This window comes from Anser anser (genome assembly GCF_964211835.1).
Source record: "Anser anser genome assembly, chromosome: 16".
Taxonomy (NCBI): Eukaryota; Metazoa; Chordata; class Aves; order Anseriformes; family Anatidae; genus Anser; species Anser anser.
The window spans coordinates 14,374,708-14,397,683 of record NC_139737.1 but is presented as its reverse complement, the minus strand read 5'-3'; the positions used below and the strand labels follow the sequence as shown (position 1 = coordinate 14,397,683).

The following is a 22,976-nucleotide window of genomic DNA, read 5'->3' as shown; positions in this document are numbered from 1 at the left end:
GCTCCAAACTCATTTTTTTGGGTCTTTTGCAAAACACTGTCAGAAGGGAAAAATCCTTTGTTAAAACACAGCCAACTCCTGCCTCAACGTGGAACAGTTTGTTCTGCTGAAAGAATGAGCCAGTTCAGTGAGCAGAAAAACATTGCCATAAACCAGCGTATTCAATAAGCTGCAAAAGCGATCGGCTGCACTCTGCGTCTGAAAGGACAACTCTGAAGCGGGATCCGTGGGGGGAGAAAAATCCACGATCCCGACCTGCCAGCCCTGTTTCCTTGCTTTCAGCTGAAGCGTTTTGCAGCTGTCTTTTTGGTCATAGCGACTGTAAGTGGGGAAATGGGAGCTGATGGCGAGCCAGAACGCAACGCAGCTCACAGAGCTAGCATATTGCAAAAGGGCATGGGGAATGAAGTAATCCAAAAATGCTCAGCTGGGAAGGGGGTGCGGCGCTGTAATAGTCCTCAGTCGCTGCTGCAGATGATCAGCTCCAGCACCCCACATTTGGTGTCTGGTACTATTTAGTAGCTCAGTTTAGTCCTTCCCACTCACGTCCCACATCTCATTTTAAAATCTGGACCTTGGAGTCCTTTACCCTACACTCAGTTTCCCCGGAATCGCTGCCCTTATGTGGCTGCTCAGTAACTGGTGATCAGCCTGTCTTCAGCAAGCCTTTCTTCATTGCACAAGAGCCTTGGATGCTTGGTGAGAAAACTGTGTGTCTCTCTAGCAGGCTTTTGTTTTTGTGGTCCTGCAGTGGGATCGTTTCAGTCACGAAATAAAAGCTGATGCTGGTTTTCTTGTAGCAGTAAATGTTGCGATAATGCCTAGAGCTGTGGTTCCTGAGCTCGGGGTGGTGGCCCCCAAGTAGGGTCACCCATCTGGAAGTGGATGTGCAAACCTGGAAGTGGGGTTGTGAGCAGAAGTGCTTGGGAAATGCGGTTTAGAGGCTTCCCACAAAATGACTTGCCCTGGTGCTGGGCAGTCTGCAGCTGTGCTGAGAGCACAGCGGGCTTGTGTGCTTCGTCTGCTCTCTTGCCGTAGGGGGCTCAGGCCTGTGAACGCTTCTTCAGTGTCTCCTAGCATCTCCTGCTGATTTAGAAGACTCAAGTATTTTTGCCAGAACCGTAACAGTGACCAAGCTCTAACTCTGGTTCTTGTTTTGCTTTGGGAACCATGAGTCTTCACTCCAAGCTCCCCCAGTTTTTGGCTTGGAGCTCATTGACAGCTTCCAATAATAAAAATACAGAGAGGTATATTTTAGTTCTTAATTTGTCCGTTTTCACATGGATTCCAAAGAGTTAACTCTACCAAAGCTGATCTTGCTCTGTCTAAATGGTGATACTTGACAATAATCTCTACACGTGCAACTCTGGACACGGTGTGGCAGAATATTACCCTTCTGAGCATGTGTGGCCATTTTAGATGTCAGTGATCAAGCAGCAATCACAAAGAGATCCCTCTCACAATTAAAGCAAAAGCAGACCTCCTAGAGAAAGCACGAGGGACTGAAATCAGAGCCCCTGTGCACTTGTAAACATGACTGGCCCTGCCGAGGCACAAGCCAACCTGCTGGTATTCACCAGCCGAGTGCGAGGTGATGGGGGACGCAGATGCCGATGACCTGAGGGACTTCTTGAAGCCCTGTTAATGCTGTCTGGTGTCCTCTGCTGGTAGCGTTCACCTCAGAGCTGGCTGTGCGGATAGACGATTGTCTGTCTGCCGGATCGTTTCCTCTGGGGCAACGCCAGGAATGTTTTGCAACATGGACAAAATGTGAGGATCGAAGCTATGCGTGGAGGTGGGTCCCCGGGACGCCGGGAGTGTAAACCCTGCTGAGGTAGTGTGACTCGGAGCAAATCTGTAATGAAGCCTGCATGCTAAAAGAGATTTTTGTTTGAAGATGTCAAGGGTGTGATTGCATAACGTTTATTTGGTCCTTGGTCAAATGGATGGGAGCAGAGGAAAAAGAGTGAGTGAATTAGTGGTGGTAACGTTCACACAGAAGCACGCAAAGCTCGGAGGGATGATCACTGGTTTTGTTTTGATGTGTGGTGTGTTTTTTATTCCTGACGTTCTATTGAAATATAGCACACAGGCTTGTCTCTAAGGGGGGCACATTGCCAATAGTCTAAAGGTTATATTATCCTAGTGACCTATTTTTATACTCTAATCGCGTTCCGTTTCAGCCACCCCTCTCTAGCCTTCCATCTCGCTCGGGTTTGTGCTCATCTGAAAAAAGCTGAGATAATTACCATTAGTCCCTGAGTGCTAATGGAGAAAAGCAGCCTCTACCCAGGTAACGAAGACAAAGGCAAGTTGCTGCTGTTCTGAAAGTACGAGACCGATCCGAAAAGGTAGCTCACAGATCGGTGGTGACTTGAAACAGGTCAGTGCAAAATGCGGCAGGGTAGAGGAGAGGTCTTCTCTTACAGGCATGCTTTAAATGGAGAGGTGCAGCAGCTTGTAGAAGGACGAAATTTTAATGAATAGCTCTGTTTAACTACCCTAAATGAAAATGACGCTTTTCTACTTCAGGCCTGCCAAGTAATGGAGAATGACTGCGATTGTTCAGCCAGCCAGCTTCCATTGCCTTTAAACTGTGCGCGCATTTGCAAAGCCAGGCGTAAGCTACAAAGCACCCCGAACAGTCGGCATAAAGAGAAATTGTTCCTTAGCACAAATGTTGACTATGCGATGCTGCTGGGAGCTTGAAACTGCTGAAATCGGTGCGTGTGTTGTACATTTGTGTGGCACCGAATAGTAAGATATGAAGAGGCTTTGCTTGTCTTGGGCTGCTGCTGTTTTACTGCTCGTGGCTCTCCCTGTTGTTGCCGAGCGCACCTGACACTGGAGTGCCTGCAGCGCAGCAGCGATCTGTGCCCAAGGGGAGAGTCTCACTAAGTGTTCCCTCACGGGATCTGGCAGTCCTTTGCAGGGTTAAACCCCTGCAGAATGAGGTGCGTGGTGGTCTCGGTGTGGGCTCTGGGTGGCAGAGAAGTGGTGGGCTTACTGCTCCCAGGCAGGCGGTACCTATAGGCGCGCACCGTAGGCGATGGCACGGTGTGGAGATGCGCGCTGCTCACCTGGGTGATGCTCTGGTGCTGGTGCTTTTAGGCTGCTGGAGAAGATCTATGCCGTGAGCACCCTTCCAGCTGCAGGCCTTGCAGTCCCAGGGATGCACAGCCACAGACCGGGACCGGAGGAGCTCCGCGGGCTCCGTGCTGCCTCGCAACCTGCCCAATCCTGCCTTTCCTTCTCTGATACAGAGCCACACTGGCACAGCTAAAAGGGACATCCTGTCCACGCCCAGGAGGTGAGGTGTGCTCTGGAGAGGTGGGCTCTTCTCTCTGTGTCTGTCCGTGCTGAACGCAGGAGTACTTAGAGAGGTCTTTGCCAGTCACTGCCACGTGTCCATCCACGTAGCACGTCCCCAGGACGGATGAACGGGGTTTGTCTGGGTGGTGCTGCTGCTGCATGCCCTCGCCCCATACTTTGTTGTGCTCTTGTTGTACTCAAAGCCCGTGGCTCCAGGGCTGTGGAGAGGAAGCCCTGGTTAGAGCTGTCGTGGGACAGACCTTCACCTCTTCTCCTCTCAGCTGGGAACTGCAGGAGGCTCCAGCCTTCCCCTCTCCCGCCAGCCCAAGCAGGGCATGTTTTGGCAATAAGCTGGATAATTAATATAGCTGATGAACTCCTACATAATTTCTCATGAAGGGACTCGAAATGCAAAACAAATGTTAATGACTAACCCGAGAAAAAGAGTCCTGGGACTGCCGTGGCCGGTGGCAGCAGAGGGACTGTGCCCTCGCTGCCGCACAGACCTGGTGTTCCCTTGCCCTCCCAAGCGCCCAGGTAAATGCACCCAGTCCCAGCTCTGGCACCCGGTGCTGTGCTGTGCTGTGCTGCGGGGTCACCCGCTCCGAAACGCGCCGGGATCTCCCTCTGGGATGCTGCGTGGTGGGAGGGGGAAGGCAGCTCACCCCCCGGGGTCTGGTCGCTGCCGACAGCACCGGCTCTGGGTTGCTGACCTCCAAATTTTTCTACCTGCCGTCCTCTGCTTGCTGCTTGCTGGTGGAAAGGTGGGGAGTCCACAGATGACTTCCCAAGGGAAGGATTGCGTCTTCCGGGCCTTGCTACAGGTAGGGCATAAAGGGAAGGGAAGAAAACACTCAAATGGCAACTTTTTTTCCTTCTTTAATTTTTTTTTCCATGTTATGATATCAACCAGGGCCCGCAGAGTTTGAGCTGAAAAACAAGCCGCTTTTATTTGAAGTGCCAATATTGTGCTTGGCTCCCTATGAGACAGAAACATCAACTTTGTCCCTGACCTGGGGAGTGCGTCTGCCTGCCTAGCAGGCACAGAAAGTGTTGAGAAAACTGTTATTTTACTTCTATTTTGGTGTTGATCTTTTTTTTTCCCCCTTTAACCGAGCACTTTATGCTTCGGCAGAGCTGCGTCCAGCACCGGAGTCCCCACGGCAGGATTTTGTCACCCGGGACGTCGGTGGGGAGCACGTCCCTGCTGGGAGCATCGCTGGCGTTTGCTGGGCTGGGGGCAGAGCTGCTGTCCCCGTGTGGGATGGGGGGACCACAGCTGCTGCGGGGCCATGTGCTGGATGTCTTTTGATGCCACGTGGTGGGTTTCCTTGTTGCTGTTTCTAGGCGAGGTTTGCAAAAGGTCACAAAATTAATCTTCTAACTGGGGACCTTGGCGCTGCGCAGAACGAATGTTTTGCATTAACAACCTAACTCATTAATTCACTGAAACATTTAAAACCAAACCAGTTGTATCCAGCCAAGCTGGAAAAAGCTGAAAGTTCATACTCAGCAGTGCCGATTTCGAAACCTCCCTTTGTTAGTTTCTGCAGAAGTAAATTTTCTGAAGTTGTTAAGCTCACTTTGACCAGTCTCTCGGCATTGTTTTCCTCGTCAGACCCAGAGCAGCTCTGGGGTGAGCTGGTGGCGTGTACCTGGGCCTGCCGTCGGGACAGGAACTGGCTCGGATGCCTTATGGGGGAACGCTTCAAGCAGCGTTTGGGGTTCAGGGCTGGTCAGAAATGCCATGCCGTGTTCACAGACAGCGATCCTGAGTTTAACATTTTCCGTCTTCCTCCTCTGTTCCTTCTTTCCCAGTCGCTAGGGGTGTTTATATCGCCGCCCGGCACGTCTCGTGGAACCGCAAACCAACCTGAGCCACTTGTCTGGCTTTGTGCCTGCCTGGTGCAAAGGTGCCAGGGGTCCCCCACGTCGCAGGACCACGTGCGTGGGTCCCACCTCAGAGGTTGCATCTGCCCCCAGTCCCCTCCCGATGCTTCATTGAGAAGGTGGCCATGCCTGCAGCCCATTCGTTAGTTCCCTGCGAGCATCTCGGGTGCCAAATCCATTGCACTCTGCCTGAAGTCATTTTTCCTTCGAATTTCCAGCAGCAGGTTTAAGTACGCAGGTCATTTGAGCGGTGGCTGCTGCTCGCTGTGCTACCCCTCTATTAAATTAGCAGGTGTCGATTAAATAGGGACCATCAGTTGAGGCACGATCCCTTTTTCTTCCTGTCAGCAGGGTAGCTGTTCCATGCAGCTCATCTTTCTTCCAGTTGATCATAAAGTAACACGTAGTAAATCGAGTCCTTCACACGTGGCTGTGCAAATTGGTCGGAGGCATTCGCAGTGGTGGTATACTGAGTCCCGCCGTAAGGCTGGTTGTTAATTGAATAATTTTTCTGCCATTAATTTAACCTATCCGTTAAACATCCTTGCTTGTTTCAATGACAGAGATCAGTGAATTGTACGTTCTGTTATATATTAGCGGTGTATTAAAGCATTAGTACATTCCAGAAGGTGAGCAGTGAATAAAACATGCTCTTAACATGTGGTTATGCAACTGTTCCGTGGAAATGAAACGGACAAACAGTACACTTGATTAATTTTTTTCCTAGTAAATTGGCACTGTGATTCACTTCCAGCTAAATTTGCAATCTGTGTTCTCAGGTGGCATTAATATTGGATCCCCAGCAGGAGAGCTGTGTTGGCTGGTGCTGCTTTGATTGCATTTTTAACGGAACTAGTTGGAGAGAGCACTGAGCTTGATGCAAATGCGCGGGTAAATGAAACGCAGAGCTTTTAGGTTCTCTGTAGGTGGGTCCGACCGTTCACATTTACCCCAAATAATTCTGACTGCATGCTCTGAAGAGGCACTCGGCTAAAAGGGCACAATGGGGGGCTTTGTGCATCTCGATTGCCCTGTATCAAATTCTCCCCGTCGACAGATAAAAACAGTCTTTTTGTGGTGAATCTATAGCGACAATGTAAGATCCATCTGAGACGTGAGCTGTCTCCAGTAACAGCGATGCTGGAACTAGATCTCCACTGGCCGTTTGCTGGAAACCAAAGACTTTGCTAAGTGCCCAGCAGCTTCTCCCTGGCCTGCGTGAGAGCTGCAGGATGAGATTAAGCCAGCATCGGTGCAAACCTGGTGCAGTAAAGGAGGGGAAGGCAGCTCTGCAGATCTCCGTGCAGCAACAGAATTCACTTTTACTGCTGCCTCCGTGACGCCAAACTCCTTTCAGCCTTTAAAGCTATATTTTGTAGCCTTCAGGCCGTTCTCATTGTTTTTTTCCTAATTGACTCGACTTGGAAAGGTCATCATACCCTGCTAGATTGTGTAATATTTAACTTAGCATCAAAAATGAGGATCTTGGGATTGGTGTCAAATTGATGCTGTTCCCTGCTGAATAGCAAAGCCCATTCATAGTCATCCAAGTATTCTGCTTGCTAATGCTCATGAATAACTTTCTGGCCCTCTGCAGAGGGAAAGACTAACCACGAGAAGGTGGGATAAGAGCAGCATAAAACAGGTATTGAGCGCATGAAATTCGCGCCGTCTAAATCCAGGTCACAGCTTTAATGCTTTTTTATTTATAGATTTTTTCAAGTTATAATTTCTAGCTTTTCATGAAGCTTTAGCATAGCAAACAGTCTTTTCTGACGCCAAGTTCAGTGATGACTAACGCTATTTACAGGGCTGTTTTGTAATCTCAGATCAGCCCACATTAACGGGAAGTTACGTTTTCCCATCAGTCTTTTAAATTGTGCCGGAGAGTTGCTGAGCCCAGAATTGCCCAGCCGGGCTCTCCTATTTGCAAGCTGACATAATTTTTTCCAGAACAGCATTTTAAAAAATTTCAAATGAAGTTACAGAGGTCAGATCATACTTCCTCAGTCTGATTTTTGCTTTAGGATCTTTCATTCCTCTGGTCTAAAAGCTACCAACAAAAATAAGGCAGAGTTGCTCTTGCATAAGCACCACAAAGTCATTTTCCTGGTCTGCATTTCTCTGTGCATGGGGTCAGCTCGGCATACCTGACATGAGAGCTCCGGGTGCACAGCTGCTTTAACTGGTAGGAGTTGGCTCTGGGGTCATCTGGTAGGATGGTAAGTTGTTTTTTTATAGTTTAAGTTTTTACGAGTGTTTTTATAAAGCTCCCTCTCTGTTATTGTAAATCCCAGGAAAATCTGGCACAGAGTCTTTGTAACGCGAATCAGCGCATCCATGTGCCTCCGAGTGACCTCGCAATCTGGAAAAATACAGTTTTATCCGAGCGTTTAGAAGAAGAAAAAAAAAAACCACAGAGTTGCTGTAAGAAAGGTTGGTGAGGGGGTTAAGGCAGCGACGCTGCTCGGTCAGACGTGCTGCCTTCCCTGTCGTCAGGACCCGTCTTGGCAAGTGCCTCCTGGTGCCAGCGACAGCAGCCAGCTTCACTGCCCTCGGGTCGTGAGCTCAGGCATGGAGCATCCGCTGCGCAGATTGCACAACCGCAGCAGGCCAGCGGCACGGCGGTGGCTAAAGCTCTTTTGGGGGCCTTACCTTCTCGTGCAGTTCCAGCCAAAGACCCAGCAGATGCTGTTAAAACAATAAGAAAATGTGCGTGGAGTGGGGAGGGAATCTCAGAAATGATTTGCTGGCTTCCTGAGCGAGGATGGCTAAAATACGCGGCTCCAGCTGCAGCCTCGCTGCCGTCTGCAGCGCAGCTCCAGGACTTTGCACGCAGAAGCCTTTGGCACGGGCATGGTGCTTCGAGCTGGCAAGCAGCTTTCTGACAGGATGGTTGGAAAGTGCCGATTTTGAAGAAATCGCAATGTTCTGTGGGAGCATGTTGATTTTCATCCGGTTTTTCTGATGGGAAGCAGGCAGGGGCTGGGAGCCCGGCGGGCACCCGGGCGTGCAGGGAGCCGGGGCAGCGCTCTCCCTGCAGCAGCACCGGTGCCGGGGCTGGCAGGGCATGGCGAGGGGACGTCCCAGCCCGCGTCCTCCTCAAAGGGGAGTTTGGTACAGGCTGTAAAACAGGCATCGCACGGTTGCACTGCGTAGCTGGGAAAATCGCTCTTGGTTTTGCTGCTCGTTGCGTGGGAGCGTGTGAAGCCGAGCAGCGGATGGGAGCTGTGCACGCACGGCACCGCGAATACCTGGCATTCTTTTGCAAGTAAGAGATTTGGGGGGAAAAACAGCCCTGAGATCTGCCTTGCGACGTCCAGCGCTGGTGTGGGTGGAACTGGCTGCTTCGTGGGTTCGGGGGTAAAAGGATCGAGCTGGAGGAGGGGAAGGGAGCTGGGGCTGCGAGCTGGAAGGGGAGAGCGGGCTCCAGGGAGCAGCTGGGGGGGAAGGAGTCGTGTGGTCAGCTTCTCCCCGCTGCCACGTCACAGCTGGTTTCTGGTTTTGTGTGTTTGCTTTCTAAACAGGTAATTCACAGACTGCGTGTATGAAAATGTGGTAAATCCAAGGTCAAGTTGAATTTTTCCAGCAAAAGACACTGAGAATGATTTGTTGAGTGAAACAGTTAAATAGCAGGATAGCTGTGCTTTGTCTCATGCCAAGGGAACTAACCCCTCCTCCCTCTCCTTGTCCTCAGGTTCAGTGGTAAATATGAACATTTGTCAACATTTGACAACAACTCCTTGGGACATCATGAATTTGCTGGAATCTACACCACAGAGCACTTGCAATAGCGCTTTTTAAATTTTAATTTAATTTAAATTAAAGAAAAAATAATCTCATCTGGATTAATCGTAGTGATGGCTAGCAAGAGAAAATCCACGACTCCCTGCATGATACCAGTAAAAACTCTGGTGCTTCAGGAGACTGAGCTGGAGGCTGCAGAAGACGATCGTGAAGGAACACAACAAGATGCTCCCGCAGAAGGGCCGGCAGCCAGCGATGCTGGTGCCAGCAACAGTGGAGCCTTGTCTAACGGGCACCGCGGCATCGCCGAGGGCGATACTTTTGTCTGCAAGTATTGCGACTTCGGATCTCAAGACGTTCACCATTTCTTTGCGCACCTGGACTCTGAGCACTTGGACTTCAGCAAAGACCCCGCGTTTGTGTGCGTTGCGTGCAACTTCCTGGCGAAGAGCCACGAAGGGCTCTCGCAGCACAACATGGAGTCGCATGCTGGCGAGACGAGCTTCGTCTGGAGGCTGGTGAAGCAGGACAATCGGACGGCTGTGGAGCAAAGTCTTTGCGATGCCGCCAGCAGCCACGACCTTCCGGGAGAGGTCCCCGAGGAAGTAGTGGATGGTCAGTCTGAAATTATCATCACCAAAACCCCCATCATGAAGATAATGAAAGGCAAACCCGAGGCCAAAAAAATCCACACGCTGAAGGAGAATGTGTCCGGTCAGTTGGGCGGAGAGTCGGAGACAAAAGACGGAGAGCCTTCCTTCACGAACGGGCCTGTGCCGGTCAGCCAGCCCACCGCGAGTTCGACAAAATCATCTCATGTAGTGAACGGCTCCATCCTCGGAAACGTGCCCGTTCTGCCAGCGGGTGTTGCCCAACTTGTTTCACTGCAGCAGCAACCACCCTTGCACCAGCAGCTACCTACATCCAAGTCCCTTCCCAAGGTGATGATCCCCCTGAGCAGCATTCCCACATACAACGCAGCCATGGACTCCAACAGCTTCCTGAAAAACTCTTTCCACAAGTTCCCCTACCCCACAAAAGCTGAGCTCTGCTACCTGACCGTGGTGACCAAGTACCCAGAAGAGCAGCTGAAGATCTGGTTTACGGCCCAGCGGTTGAAGCAGGGCATCAGCTGGTCGCCGGAGGAGATAGAAGACGCCAGGAAGAAGATGTTTAACACGGTCATTCAGTCTGTGCCGCAGCCCACCATTACCGTGTTGAACACACCGCTGGTTGCGAACCCCGGCAGCGTCCCGCATCTCATCCAGGCCACTTTGCCGGGCCACGTGGTGGGGCAGCCGGAGGGCACGGGGGGGCTGCTGGTCACACAGCCCATAATGGCCAACGGCTTGAAAGGCACCAGCTCCTCCTTCACCCTGGCGGTGACGACAGTTCCCAAGCCCCAGCCGGCGGCGCAGCACAGCACGGTGAGCTCCAGCAATGCCTCGGCCGTGAAGGTGGTGAACGCAGCCCCGTCAGTGCTCACTGCCTGCCCCACCATATCCTCGCAAACCTTCCTGGACCCCAACGTCTACAAGAACAAGAAGTCCCACGAGCAGCTGTCTGCCTTGAAAGGCAGCTTCTGCAGGAATCAGTTCCCCGGCCAGGCTGAAGTCGAGCGGCTGACCAAGATAACCGGGCTGTCCACGAAGGAGATTCGCAAATGGTTTAGCGACAGGAGATACCATTACAGGAACGTCCGAGGCGGCAGAGCCATCTTTCCTGGAGACAGTGCTCTCGATTCTCTGCCCGAAATACCCTTCGACGTGCCGCCCAAGGGAGCGGAGCTGACGTCTACAGCTGCGGCCACGCCTGTCACCCATCACCCGACGCGGCGGCAGGCCTGGCACCAGACGCCCGACTTCACGCCCACCAAGTACAAGGAGCGCGCGCCCGAGCAGCTCAAGGCCCTGGAGAGCAGTTTTGCACAGAATCCTCTTCCTCCAGATGAAGAAGTGAATCGCTTGAGGAGCGAGACGAAGATGACACGGAGGGAGATCGATAGCTGGTTCTCGGAGAGGAGGAAGAAGAAGGTGGCGGAAGAGAACAAAAAAGCGGAGGAGGCAGTTCAGCAGGAGGAAGAGGAGGCTGAAAACGGCTGCGGGGAAGGAGAAGACTCCTCAGATGACCTGAGGGCCTTGAGCGAAAACGGCTCGCTCGATGCCTCTACCAACAACCCAAACTCGGCAGAGCGGAAAGTAAGCCCCATCAAAATCAACCTGAAGAACCTCCGGGTGACAGAGTCCAATGGCAAGAGCGAAGCGCCGGGCATCGCCGCGAGCGAGAAGGGGGACGGCGGCTCCAGCCGGCCGCCCACCCCTCCGAAAACCAAACTGAACTTCAAAAAAACTGCCCAGCAGCGGCACTTGCTTAAGCAAATGTTCGTGCAGACGCAGCGGCCGACGAACCAGGAGTACGACGCCATCGTGTCCCAGACGGGCTTGCCGCGGGCTGAGGTCATTCGCTGGTTTGGAGACAGTCGGTACGGCTACAAGAACGGGCAGCTGAAGTGGTATGAGAACTACCGGCGTGGCATCTTCCCCCCGGGCCTGGTGGAGGTGAGCCCGGCCGGCAGGGAGGTGCTGGAGGACTACTACAAGCAGCACAAGGCGCTGCAGGAGGACGACGTGCCGAGCCTCTGCGAGCGCACCCAGCTCAGCGCCCAGCAGGTGAAGGTGTGGTTTGCGCTGAAGGCGGAGGAGGAGACCAGGGGCGCCTCCGAGGATGCCTTCTCCGGCACCAGCGAGCAAACGGGAAGCCAGAAGGGGCCGTACGACGCCTGCTCGGAGGTGTCGGAGAACAGCGAGCCCTGGGAGCCAGGCGGCCCCGAGGGTGGTGCTGAGCCCCCCGGCGCCCCCGTGCAGCCGCCCGCCGCGCAGCTCGGTAAGGGCCCCTGGGCAGTTCGTGCAAGGCCTCCGCGGGCAGGGTTGGGTGAGCATGAGGCACTGAGTGCTCTAGGTGGGGGTTTGGTGTCCGGGCTTGCTATTTGGGGTTTAAATCGAGTAAGCAGTGAGGAACCCCCCCAGGTTCCTTCAGGAAAGGGGGAGAAGGGGGTCTGGCAAGGTGCCACAAGCTCCCTTCTGAAGCCAAATCCTGGCTTTAGGAGCAAAACCAATGGGAGTGCCCCATCCCTTCACCTGCCCTGGGGGAAGGTGGCCCTTGGGTTTATTTGTAAAAATATTTATTTGTAAATATTTGGGAAGGAAGGGGTCTGGCTGCTGTTTCCCAGTTCTGCCCCCAGCTTCTCCCATGTCTCCCCCTGGCCCCAGGCAGCACGGTTAGCCCGTGGGTGCTCTCGCTTCCTTGCCTGTGGGGACAAAAGTCTCCTCCCTTCCCTCTCCTGCTGCCCACTGCGAGCTGCTGCCGGCTCTCCGACGTGAGCGTTGTCATTTTAGCAGGGCTTGGGCAGCGCAGATAGAGACCACAAGGAAGGAGGGGACACGGAGAGACGAGAGACGGAGTGGCATTTACAGCTGCTGGCCCTACCCCTCCTCCAGGGCTCGCTTTTGAAAGGCGTGCGTGGAGGAAAGGAGAGGTGGTTTCCAAGCCCTCTGTGGGCTCTTCGGAAAAGCAGCTGGGGGCTGTTTCCTCCCTGGCAGAGCTCCCACCAGATGGGGATGGCCGAGGGCTGCGCTCGCCCTGTCCTGCCGCACAGCCCCTCGCCAGCCAGCATCACCTCCTCCCACCAGCATCACCTCCTCCCACCGGCTGCTGCAGCCCCGCTGCATGGCTTTGGGTCCTCCCACACACCTCTGCCAGGCCTTTTAAAAAAAATTGTAAAAAATTCATTGGTTCCCTTCCCCCTGTAATTCAGAGGAAATGAAGTGTGGGTTTGAATGGGACTTGCCTTTATTGCAGCTGAGAAATCTGGATGTGCATCACCGGGAAGCAGCTGTGGCCAGAGGAGTAGGCTGGGAAGGCAGTGCAGCAGAAGGTTTGGGGAAGGGTGGGGGGTGGCTGTCCTTGCTAGCACCCTCCAGACGTGGCTTTTTGCCACCTGAGTGAGGTTCTGTGACCCCACAAGGCTCGGAGGTGCTTGGCAAGGGCGTGCAGGGCGTGCAGCTCTGCAGGCTACGCTCCTCCTCTGTCCTGCTGCTGGCTAAGAGCCAGCCCTGCTCCCACAAGGATTTCAGCTTTCCTGCCCCATCCCAACACCGAGCTGCCTGGGGCTGGCTTTGCTCTGCAGCTGCCTCCGTCAGGCCTCTGCTTTTGCTATCACGGGGTGCACGTGCACCCCCTGCTCCCCGCCCAGCACCTCTGCCTGCATTGCAGGCACCTGCGGCATGCTGGAGCATCTCTGACACCTGTGTTGTTGTGTGTTTTTTTTTTCCAGAAACAGACTGAACTCAAACCACCTGCCCCAGAGGATCCGCTCTTACCCTTGAGAAGAAGTTTTTTGGTCTTTAAGACCATGGGCTGGCCTGATACAAACCTCAGGAGCAGGACACGGTGATAAAGCACTGCCATAAATGAGACCTTTGAGTGCAGCACACGAGAGAGAGTGCGTGCAAAAACTGGGCACCCAGTGCAGAGCTCTCTGGCCCAGCCTAGGAGACAGCTGAGAGCTGGCAGAGGTGGGGGCCGTGAGCTCAGCTCGCACCCAGGAAATAGGATGCTCTTGTTTGCTTTCCAGTGGACAGACTTTCAGATTTCATACTCATATACCGATGCCTACAGCTGCCTATACAAGCATAACGAAATCTCAGACATTGTGTAAACAAGGTCGTTGCTTAGATATGGACTATCATGGCACAATACATTTTTTTTTTTCATCTGCCCATTAAGGTGTTTGTTCTCTAAAGGCTGGCATGGCTGCCTCTATCCTCTCTGCCTTTTTTGGTCCTTGGGCCCTGGCAAGGAAGGGTTCTGCAGGGTGTGTGCGCACAGGTGTGTATGTGTGAGCGTGTGCGTTAGGAAAGGAAAAGGACCTGAGAAGAAAGCTGCCAGTCTTGCATTAAGTCAGGTGGGAGTTCAGTGAGGTGTTCATCCACACGGATGAGGTTAGATTTGGCATTGCATTACTCTCCAGTAAGTAGCAGGTCCAAGACCCCGAAAACCCAGGAGAGGCAGTTCGGTGTCATTTGCCCCTTGTTGGCCAAAATATTTTTCCTTTCGCTCTTGGAGACCGACTGCAGCAGGCTGTTAAATCTCCAAGTCTCCCTTTAATCACTGAGAACTAGCACATAATAATTTTTCCATCCTGACCTGGAATCCTTTTCATTGTTCGGAGAGAACAAGCTGTTCTTCAGAGAACAAATAGGGAGAATATGCAGAGTTGCTGCGAGTGGTTCAAGTTATTGTTGTCTCCAAGGGATCTGCGAGGCAGCAGCTCTTCTGCAGTCAGGAAGTTTCCCTCTGTCAGCCCTACGCAACTGATCCTCCAGCAGCAGCACTGATAACTTCAAGTATTTGCTCCGGTATTTTTTTATTCTTATTTTTTGGTCCATCCACAGTAGTTTTGGCCTCGTGTGAAACAGCAAAACAATTTCCCAGGTCACTTTCCTGGTTCCCAGAACCTGTAGGTTTTTCATGTGCCCGCGTTGTCTCGGGTGGTTGCTGCATGATGCAACTTAAGGCTTTTTTTAATATTCCTTTCTAATAGAAAACAAGGTCTAGAAGAGCGCTCTTGAGCTACGAGTCTAGCCAAATGCTGTGTCAGACCATCCTGTCATAAACTAATCAAATCCCAGCTCAAAATTGGTTCCATGTCTTGCCTTCACTTTTGCTCTTGGAAGGCGATTCCAGAACTTCACTGCCTTTGAATGGTTAGAAACTTTCTTTAAATTTCTAGTTTGAATTAATTCGTGGCCAGTTCGTTCCTGGCTTGTTTTGGAGCCAACATTGTCCTTTAACTTAAATAGTTTTTGGTGTTTATCCGCTGATGTATTTATGGAGAGTAGTCATAGCTCCTTATTTTTGCCAAGCTAACTCAGCCAAGCTTTTTCTGTAGAAGGTTTTTATTTAGTGGGAGCTTTTTAATGTGGGAGACTTTATTGTTGGTGGTAAATGATATTTATTAGAAGGGTGGGTAGCAAGCCCCAAAGGATCGGATCCAGAGTTTTACAAAAAAATCTGTTTTAAAAACAAAAAGCTCTTTCAGAACCTCTTCCAAAGATGGTGTCTGATTTCTACCTTTAATTGCTTTTGCTTTTCCAATTCTTTCTTCGTCCCCTCTTTACGAGGCTGCCTTACTGACATGTTGGGAGAGGCTCCATCTGACAAGTGCTGCAGGGAGCGTTTCTCTCACCGACGGTACGTGCCTGCCCGGTAGGTGCCTGTGCTCAGACGCCTGCACTGTAACCCCCCTTAGCAGCCAGACGAATCCTCCCCAAAATGCCACGAGCTGACAGCGGGCTCCCTAAATTTCTCTCTTTAGCAGCACTGCTGCCAGCCGTGCCTTGGTTCGAGGCAGGGCCAGCAGCAGCGCCACCTCCGCCTCACCTGGGCCCGTCGCCCCGAGGATTCAGCCCTCGTGGGTGAAATCCTTCGTGCCCTCAAGCTCTACGGGCGATGGGGGAAGCAGGGTGGTGCTAGAGCCGAGGGTGCTGGGCCGGGGAGCCTTGTGGCCTGAGAGTGTGTGCGTGTGTGTTCACTGTTGCCTTCAGAGAACAAATACAGGTAGGTAATTTAGTCTCTATTGTCTATGTACATGCAGGTTTATTTAAGTACACATATATACAGTTCAGATATGCCATTGATTCTTTATCGCATTAAGATGTACATTAAAAATGTACACTTCTACTAACTACTTGCTATATAAATATGTTGGAAATGTAGTTTGCCCATTCAAGGTGATTTTCTGTGGGATTTTTGGTGTACACTTTAAAGGCCTGTGGCTGATTGGAAGAGTGGTCCCCACTCCATCGACAGAAATGCTTAAGGACGATGGTGTGAACTGGTCCCTTTGAACCATTTTTCCATGCACTAGCTGAAATGTTTTGCACTTGGATTGTACTGGCCAGTTTTCCAGAAAAAAAAATGAAAAGAGAAGTCTTGTGAGCTGGAGGGAGAATTTCCCGGTGTACACAGAAAAAACAGCCTTGAGGGTTGGAAGCTGCTGAGGTTTTTGAGCTTTGTCTGCATGCATTCATACAAGCACAGCAGGAGTTTTCTTTCTTTTGGGTCAGAGGAATTTTAAAAAGTGGTTCCATGCAGGCTCCCCTCGTACGCAAAGGCCGAGCAGACGGGCTGGCAAGGCTCGTTGCGTGGGGAGGGTGAGATTTAGGGACAAAAATCAAAATCAAAAAGTAATCGTTTGCTTTCTAACTCCCACATTCCTCGTTATCTGCATTTTTAGTCGACTTGAAATCTCTATGAAAGTATAAGCTGAAGCGTTGAGGGTTTTAGCTCTGTGGTCTTCTGTTTCCCTATCACATCTCTTTTGAAGCTGAAGAGAAGCAGGTGTCATCTCCAAACAGACTCAGGTTTTGGTGCAGGACATTACAAATAATATGTTTGCATCTGAAACTGAAAGAAATAATTGAGAGGTGGCTCCACAGTCCCAGCAGCAGCTCTTCTGGTGGTAAGAGGAAGCATCACCACAATTGTACACTTAGTGTCAATTTTTATCATCATCTAATCAAAGATGACTATCTTGACTTGAAAGGAGGAGCGTAAGGTAGAGGTCATGTAGCCAGCCTCGGTAAGGAAGGGAATTAAGTTCTTCACCTCCATCAGCTGTGTGCGAGCTCAGGCTTGATAAGCACAGTAGTAAGCATCATTTTTAATCCACGTGAATCTTGTTACTTCTGTCTCTGAGGCTGCTTAGATTAAGGTCACAATCCAATTGCTTAATAACCTGAAACCCTGGTTTGTGCTGTGCCTGGCTCACTCACAGAAAGGGCTGCTGGTTCTCCCGATGCAAGGAACAGAGTTGCTTTATTCATCCGTATCAGCAGGCCAAGCTGTTTGATTTCTAGCCATAGCTCTGTGTTCTATTTGGGTAGCTAATTTTTCTGTTCCTTAAGTAGCATCCTGGAAATCATTACTTTTATTTTATTTTTTTAAGCAGAACACTAAACAAACCGTGATTTACAGGCTTCTATTTCCTGAGAGCCATTATTCCTGTTTGCCTGAGAGCAGAGCACTGCTGCACATCAGGCTCGCAGCCCTGGCAAGAGGAGTGGACACAAGTGCTTGCTTCAGCGCACGGCATGCGGCGGTCAGCGTCAGCACACAGAGCTCCAGCTGCAGGTATTTAACATGTCTGCTGTCCCCTCCCTGCCGGGGGCTTCTCTTGGGCACCAGCAAAATCAGGAGCTGCTGGCAGCTGTGATTTGAAACCCTGTAGTCAGACGCAGGGCTTGATGCAGAGCCTTCACCTGGCAGAGCAGCGCTCGCGCAGAAGCTGGAGCTGCGATGTGTCTGTTTGGATAATTTTTGCTAGGCTGGTTTTCCATTTAGGGTTTTGGCTATTTTTTTTTTTTAATGCAAAGCAACAATTTCTGGTCACAGGGAGAAGTTTTGCACTCCTCCCTCCCCTTCTGTCCCTCTTGCAGAAACAGTTCAGAGGAGCCCTGATGAGATGATGGTTGGAACCTGGGGTCACTGGGAACCAGAAGAGAAAGATGATTTTCAGCACTTAGGCACAAATTGGCAAGTTAAGGTGATACTACACTTGTCAACTGGGCAGTATTTAAAAGGTTTTTAAACATCTCTCTCCTGTTTCCCAGATTAATTTTGGCCCCACTCTTTTCAACTCCCATCTGTGGCCTGATGTGATTCGGCTCACTGCAGTAACCTCCATTTTAATTTCTCAGTTGATCACAACCAAGGGGGAAAGATCAGGCAATACTCAAAAGTGGGTGGGTGGGGGATTTGCAAGCTGTACCTTTTCTTGCAAGTGTAGTTTCTGCTGTATCTTTTACTGGCAGTGCTCCCTGCCAGGAATGCTGGATTGGCATCACAAAACTTTAAAGCAGAGCAAGTGAGCGCTGTTACCTAAGAAGGAGTGATTTTTATTTATATTTTTTCTTGTTGCCTGTTCCAGTAGAGTGCTCTGTTGGCTGCCCTTGGCCATATTTTGATGGCACTATTAAAGCCAGTTTTTCCCTTTACCGATGGAGGGTGGTTTTAGGAGGACTCTTGCTCACTGGTGCTAGTGAAGGTCAGGCTAGGAATCCATGGCATAGAAAACTTCTTGCTAAAAATTGCACTTTCTGTCTGCCCCATCTGGCTGGTGGTGTTATGGGTACGTGGCTGTGACTCCCCTTGCACATACTAACATTGCACTAAAAGAGAGACTTTGGGAACAGCGTGTTGATCACTTTGTTTCTCAGCAGACCACAAAGTCAGCCTAATGGGGTCTCTTTTTTTTTTTTTTTTTTTAATTATTATTATTTAGAAATCATGCTGGTGCTGAATGACCTGGAATTTTTTTTTTTTTTTGCTTGGATTTATCCAAAAGAAAAATGTAATTGTAGCTGCAACGGGACCTTTCATAAGGGTGGCCGTGTAGCTGGGGCGCGGAGCAGCGGCTCTGCTGCGTGAAACCGTCTTGTACCGGGGCGGCGCGGGGGGTTCCCAGGGGTTCTTATCGTGTTTTTTAAGACCACAATTTTCGATGGTCACCTTGGCAACCGTGTGAGACAGGAAATAGTTTTTACTTTTGGTAAAGGTTTTAAAGAGGAGGAAAAAAAAAAAAAAAAGTGAAGCTGCCTGTGATTGTGGGCTGTGGCTATTACTAGGGCTAGGGTAGCTTGTACCTGCTATGGACTTTACCTGCTCTTATTCTGAGGGCACAAACTCCCTGTAGCAACAATGCCACTTCTGAGAAGTGAACGGCAAGTTTCCCTTCCTTTTGTATATGTGGATGTGAGGGTGGGCGAGGGGAAGCGCTTGCTTGTACAGTTTGTTGAAATGAAACCAGACATTTTTGGTTGTTCCTAAATAAAGAGCGTAAAATACGAGCAAGAGTCGACTGGTGATTGCAGGCCCGCTTGGGCTGTAAAGGTGACACAAAACAGATCAATCCTTCTCCCAAAACCTCCCTGGGGAACATCCCCTGCGCCTGATCTCATCCCTTTGGGTGAACAGTGTTGAACCCGGGGCTATTTTTCCCCATGGCCTTAACCTCAAGGTGAGGGCAGTGGCCGGTCCCACCGCTGGGGCAAACCACCAGAAAACGGAGACAGCAGGCGTGTAATACTGACACGTTTATTGTCGTTTAAAGCTAGAGCGGCCTTGTAAACGTCGAGTTTCACTACTGGCCCCGTAGGCAGTGGCTATACGGGTCGGGCGGTGCAGGCCACCGGGCCGCAGCCCGCAGCACACGGCTTCCAGCCGCCCGAGCCACGCAGGCTCCCCGCGCACGCCGGCAGCGCCGAGACGGCAGAGGGTGGTGTGGTTTGTTTTTTTTTTTTTTTCCTTGTTTTCGTCTCGTTCCTTGCGATTATAGACAGTTTTGTCTCTCACCTCGGCGGCTGGCAGGCTGTGCACATCCATACACTTCATTAAGGGCTTCGTGGTGAAGGTTGGTGGGTGTTTGGGGTGGTTCGTTGGTTGTTGTTTTTTTTTTTTTTCCCCGATTTTTTTTTTTTTTTTTAGTTCTCCACTTGAACACACTTCAGCGGAGAAACTGGAAAAGCTGCCTGAAAGTAGGCCATAGCAGTGCCGTTTCCATAGAAACCAGTTCACAGCGTGCCGTGAGACTCACAGGCACGGGAGGTGCTCCCGGGCGGCCGAGCAGCGCTACAGCCGCTTGTCCCTACAGCCGGTTGTCCCCGTTGACCCTGGTCCGTCGCAGTACCCTGCAGGGGGCACAGACAGGGGGCACGGCGCTGGGAGGACGAGGGGTGCTGGCTTCCCCAGCTACCGCGGCCTGGTGCCTTTGGGGATGCTCTGGCCCAGGGGGCTGGTGCTGCATCCCCCCCCCCACGTCTCGCTCCTTGCCTGTTTCAGCCCTGTCCCTCCCTCCCCAGCTCCCATCAGCTGGGATATTTTTTTCCAGCCGGGCTCTCAAGCCAATGCCATTGCCACCTCCCTGCCTGAATTGCAAGGAGGGGGCCTGGCACATTGGCCATGGTGGGGAGAAGCTGTTAGGAAGCCCCTCTGAGGATGGAAGAGCTCACGGCTCCTACAACACCCCCCCCCAACCTTGCATCCCACCCCCTCACCGTCCCAAAAGCAGTGACTCCCCCACACCTCACCCCACCTGTCCACCTGAATTCAGTGTTTCCATGAGGCTGCAGCTCAGGCCTAGGCTCCCACCAGGGAGCCCCAAAACGCTCAGGGTCTTCTCCAGCTGGCCTACCTTCGCTCCCGGCTCTCGAAGTGGTCAGCCAGCTGCTCCTGCGAGACTCGGAAGTCCTCGAACGGCTGCTGGTACCGCACCTCGAAGGAGCCCTCCCTGCCTCTGCTGGCCAGCAGCTGGCTGGCAGCATCCCCGGCTCGCTCCCGCAGGGCTGAGGCACTGAAGAGGTTGATTTCGCCGTTCTCCTGCTTGGATGGGAGCAGACAGAGCAGTGAAGGGCTGGGGGTGGCGCGGTGCCCTAGAGCAGGCTGTGCTGAGAGCTGACCCCCCATGGGGGTCCGGGGCTGATGGGCTCAGGGTGTGCAGGGTGCGGCTGTGCTGGCCTTAATAGTGGTGGTGGAGTGGTGCAGGTTGGAAAAAACCCTCAAGGTTTTTTGGACCTCGAGGTCCAACCCTCACCCTGACACACCACTAAACCATGTCCCTTAGTGCCACGTCCACACATCTCTTAAATCCCTCCAAGGATGGGGACACCACCGCCTTCCCAGGCAGCCCGTTCCAGTGCATAATTTTAAGTGAAGAAACGACAGAGCCATCTGTCTCCAAGAGCTCTGCCACCCTGCCACCCCCATGGCACCGAGCTGCAATGTCCCCAGAGAGCGGATGGGAACTGGGACAGCCACAGCTGCCTCCTCCGGCACCGGTGATGGGATTTAGAGAAGAGAAATGAAGCCTGGGCCAGAATCTGCCCCAAACAACCCTGCTGAGGGGGGCCCTTGTGTGTGTGACCCAGTTACCTTGCTGGGGAAGATATCGATCTTGACAAGCAGGGAAGCCAGCTCCAGGGTCTCGCTGTAGTTGTTCTTCAGAGGTACAGCTCGGAAACCTACAGCAGCGACAGCCCCAGCGTTATTTGCAGCAAAGCCAACACCTCCCTTCTCGGGATGTGGGCAGCAAACCGCTGAGGACCAACACGACACACAGCTTCCCCGACCACGTTACCGGTCTTCAAGCCTTTGACCAGGAATGTCGCCTGGGCCAGGAAGTTCTCATCGCTGAACATGTCCTCCTCGTACACCACGAAGCGGAGGAAGGCGAACTCGGGGTTGCTGACCTGGAAGTGGAACTGCTTTGGGCTCCACAGGGGGTTCAGGCCGTTGTCCGCTGGGCAAAAAACACCACAGTCAAACAGCAGCCCCGGCAGGGGTGGCTGACCATCACCCCCCCCCCCCCCCCCCAGCCCTTCCTGCTACTGCAAAACCTTGCCTAACGATACAGCCAGGAGAGAGGCCAAGTTCTGGGGGAACCCAACCCATCCGTGTCACCTCGCCTGCCACACTCACCCACGATCTCAGTTTTCTGCTTCGTGTTGTCGTACTCTGCGCCGGACACCTCCACCTCCACAAAAGGACAAACTATTCCCCTCCCGTTTTTGGGAAGGTGCCGGGCCCCCAGGACCTGGGGAAGAGAACAGGAGGGACTTTGTTACAGATGGGAAAAAAAAAAAAAACACTTGTTTGCATACTGAGACATTTTCTTTCCAGATAAACCACCCTGGCTGCACCTGGTGGTTAGAGGCGAGGTGCTATCTGGCCCAGGCGGAGAGAAACAGCTCCCAGACCTAGAGGCTGCGGTGTGCTCCCGATCCCCAATTTGACGTGTAAACCATCAGCCAGGCAGCCAAGCTGCCACCGGTCCTGCCCGCAGCCTGCCCAGCGCAGCCCGTGCCCGCGGCACCGCTCCTCCAGCCTGCGCCGCCTCCTCCGAGCTGGGGCTCGTGGCCATGGCTGGGGATTGGCGTCGGACACCCGCAGCTTTGTCAGAGCTTCTCGGCCTCGCTGCCTTGGCTTGAGGAGGACGTGGCCTCGCTGGCCTTGAGCACAGGCTGTGCTCGACTGAAAGGCCGCCCTGCTGCCTCGCAGGAGCAAGAGATCCCCGCTCCCTCTTGCCAGGGCCATATGTCACGCCGGCACGCTGCTGTCGCAGGGGAAGGACGCGCTGCCAGCGCTGGATCATGTGCCTGGAGCCGTGCTGGGCTTCAGGCGGCTTCTCCGCCTGTGGAAGCCGGCCTCGGAGGGGACACGGGGCAGTTTTGCCAGAGGACAAAAGGCTGAGCCCATCTCTTAAAGGAGACAGCAGCAGGCTGCAGCACGGTGACTCCTGACACCCGGAGGGTGCAGCTCCATCCCGAGGCGCAGGACGAGTTTGGGGAGCAGCACTTTGGGAAACAGGAGGTGTGGAGAAACGGGCCAGGAATTTTTAGGGAGTTCGGGGCCGATGGTGCTGACGGGACACAGTGGGGTGTCCTCCCCTGCAGGGCAGTGGCGCTCTTAGGTGGGATCACTCCGGAACAGCAATGCCCTCGGAGGAGCAGGAGTTTGCTCATGCTGTCAGAAAGCCGTGAGCACTAAAGGCAGGATCCCCACTGCCTCGTCCCGAGGGCTGCTTCAGACAAAGGGACTTGCAAAGGAGGCTGCCGACCCAGATATATGAACAGTCAGCTCGGCTCCGAGGCCACGGGGGCTGTCTGTGCAGGGTAGCAGGACCGCTGTCGGTTCTGACATGGGAACGGTCTGGTTTGGCTCTGCCACCGCCTCCGCACCCCTCCAGCTTTGCTGCGTGCCTGGAGAGCTGCCCCGTGCCCCTGCAGTGCAGCTCCGTGAGCCGAAACCAGAGCAGTTCAGCCCCAGCCCTGCAAGCTCAACATTTGCAGCCCAAGCCCTGCTGCCCCCAACCCTCTCCTCACCAGGAACGGGGCAGAAAACCCCACCCTGACCACAAGCAGCTTCCTGACAGGAGCTGAGAGCAAGGGGACACGGCCTCATTGAGCCCGGCG

General features: G+C 52.7%; 2 protein-coding genes across 12 annotated transcripts in view; one reads left to right on the top strand and one right to left on the bottom strand.

Moving 5' to 3' along the window:
- Window positions 1–18,857, top strand: part of ZHX3 (zinc fingers and homeoboxes 3) — a 50,314-nt gene extending 31,457 nt beyond the window's left edge. For 6 of the 8 annotated variants that reach the window (XM_083801659.1, XM_083801662.1, XM_083801660.1 and 3 more), the window contains 2 exons: window positions 8,900–11,832; window positions 13,283–18,857. In XM_083801659.1, the coding sequence (XP_083657785.1) occupies window positions 9,063–11,832; window positions 13,283–13,293 (2,781 nt within the window). In that variant the 5' untranslated portion in view covers window positions 8,900–9,062 and the 3' untranslated portion in view covers window positions 13,294–18,857. The other 2 variants (XM_083801665.1, XM_083801666.1) reach the window with 2 other exon arrangements.
- Window positions 18,858–19,088: 231 nt separating this feature from the next.
- The window catches only part of PLCG1 (phospholipase C gamma 1), a 41,222-nt gene continuing 37,334 nt past the window's right edge, over window positions 19,089–22,976 (bottom strand). For 2 of the 4 annotated variants that reach the window (XM_083801646.1, XM_083801647.1), the window contains exons 28-32: window positions 21,484–21,598; window positions 21,143–21,304; window positions 20,938–21,026; window positions 20,201–20,388; window positions 19,089–19,697 (exon numbers count right to left, since the gene is read on the bottom strand). In XM_083801646.1, coding sequence (XP_083657772.1) covers window positions 19,655–19,697; window positions 20,201–20,388; window positions 20,938–21,026; window positions 21,143–21,304; window positions 21,484–21,598 — 597 coding nt within the window. In that variant the 3' untranslated portion in view covers window positions 19,089–19,654. The remainder of the gene's footprint in view (window positions 19,698–20,200; window positions 20,389–20,937; window positions 21,027–21,142; window positions 21,305–21,483; window positions 21,599–22,976) is intronic. The other 2 variants (XM_083801648.1, XM_083801649.1) reach the window with 1 other exon arrangement.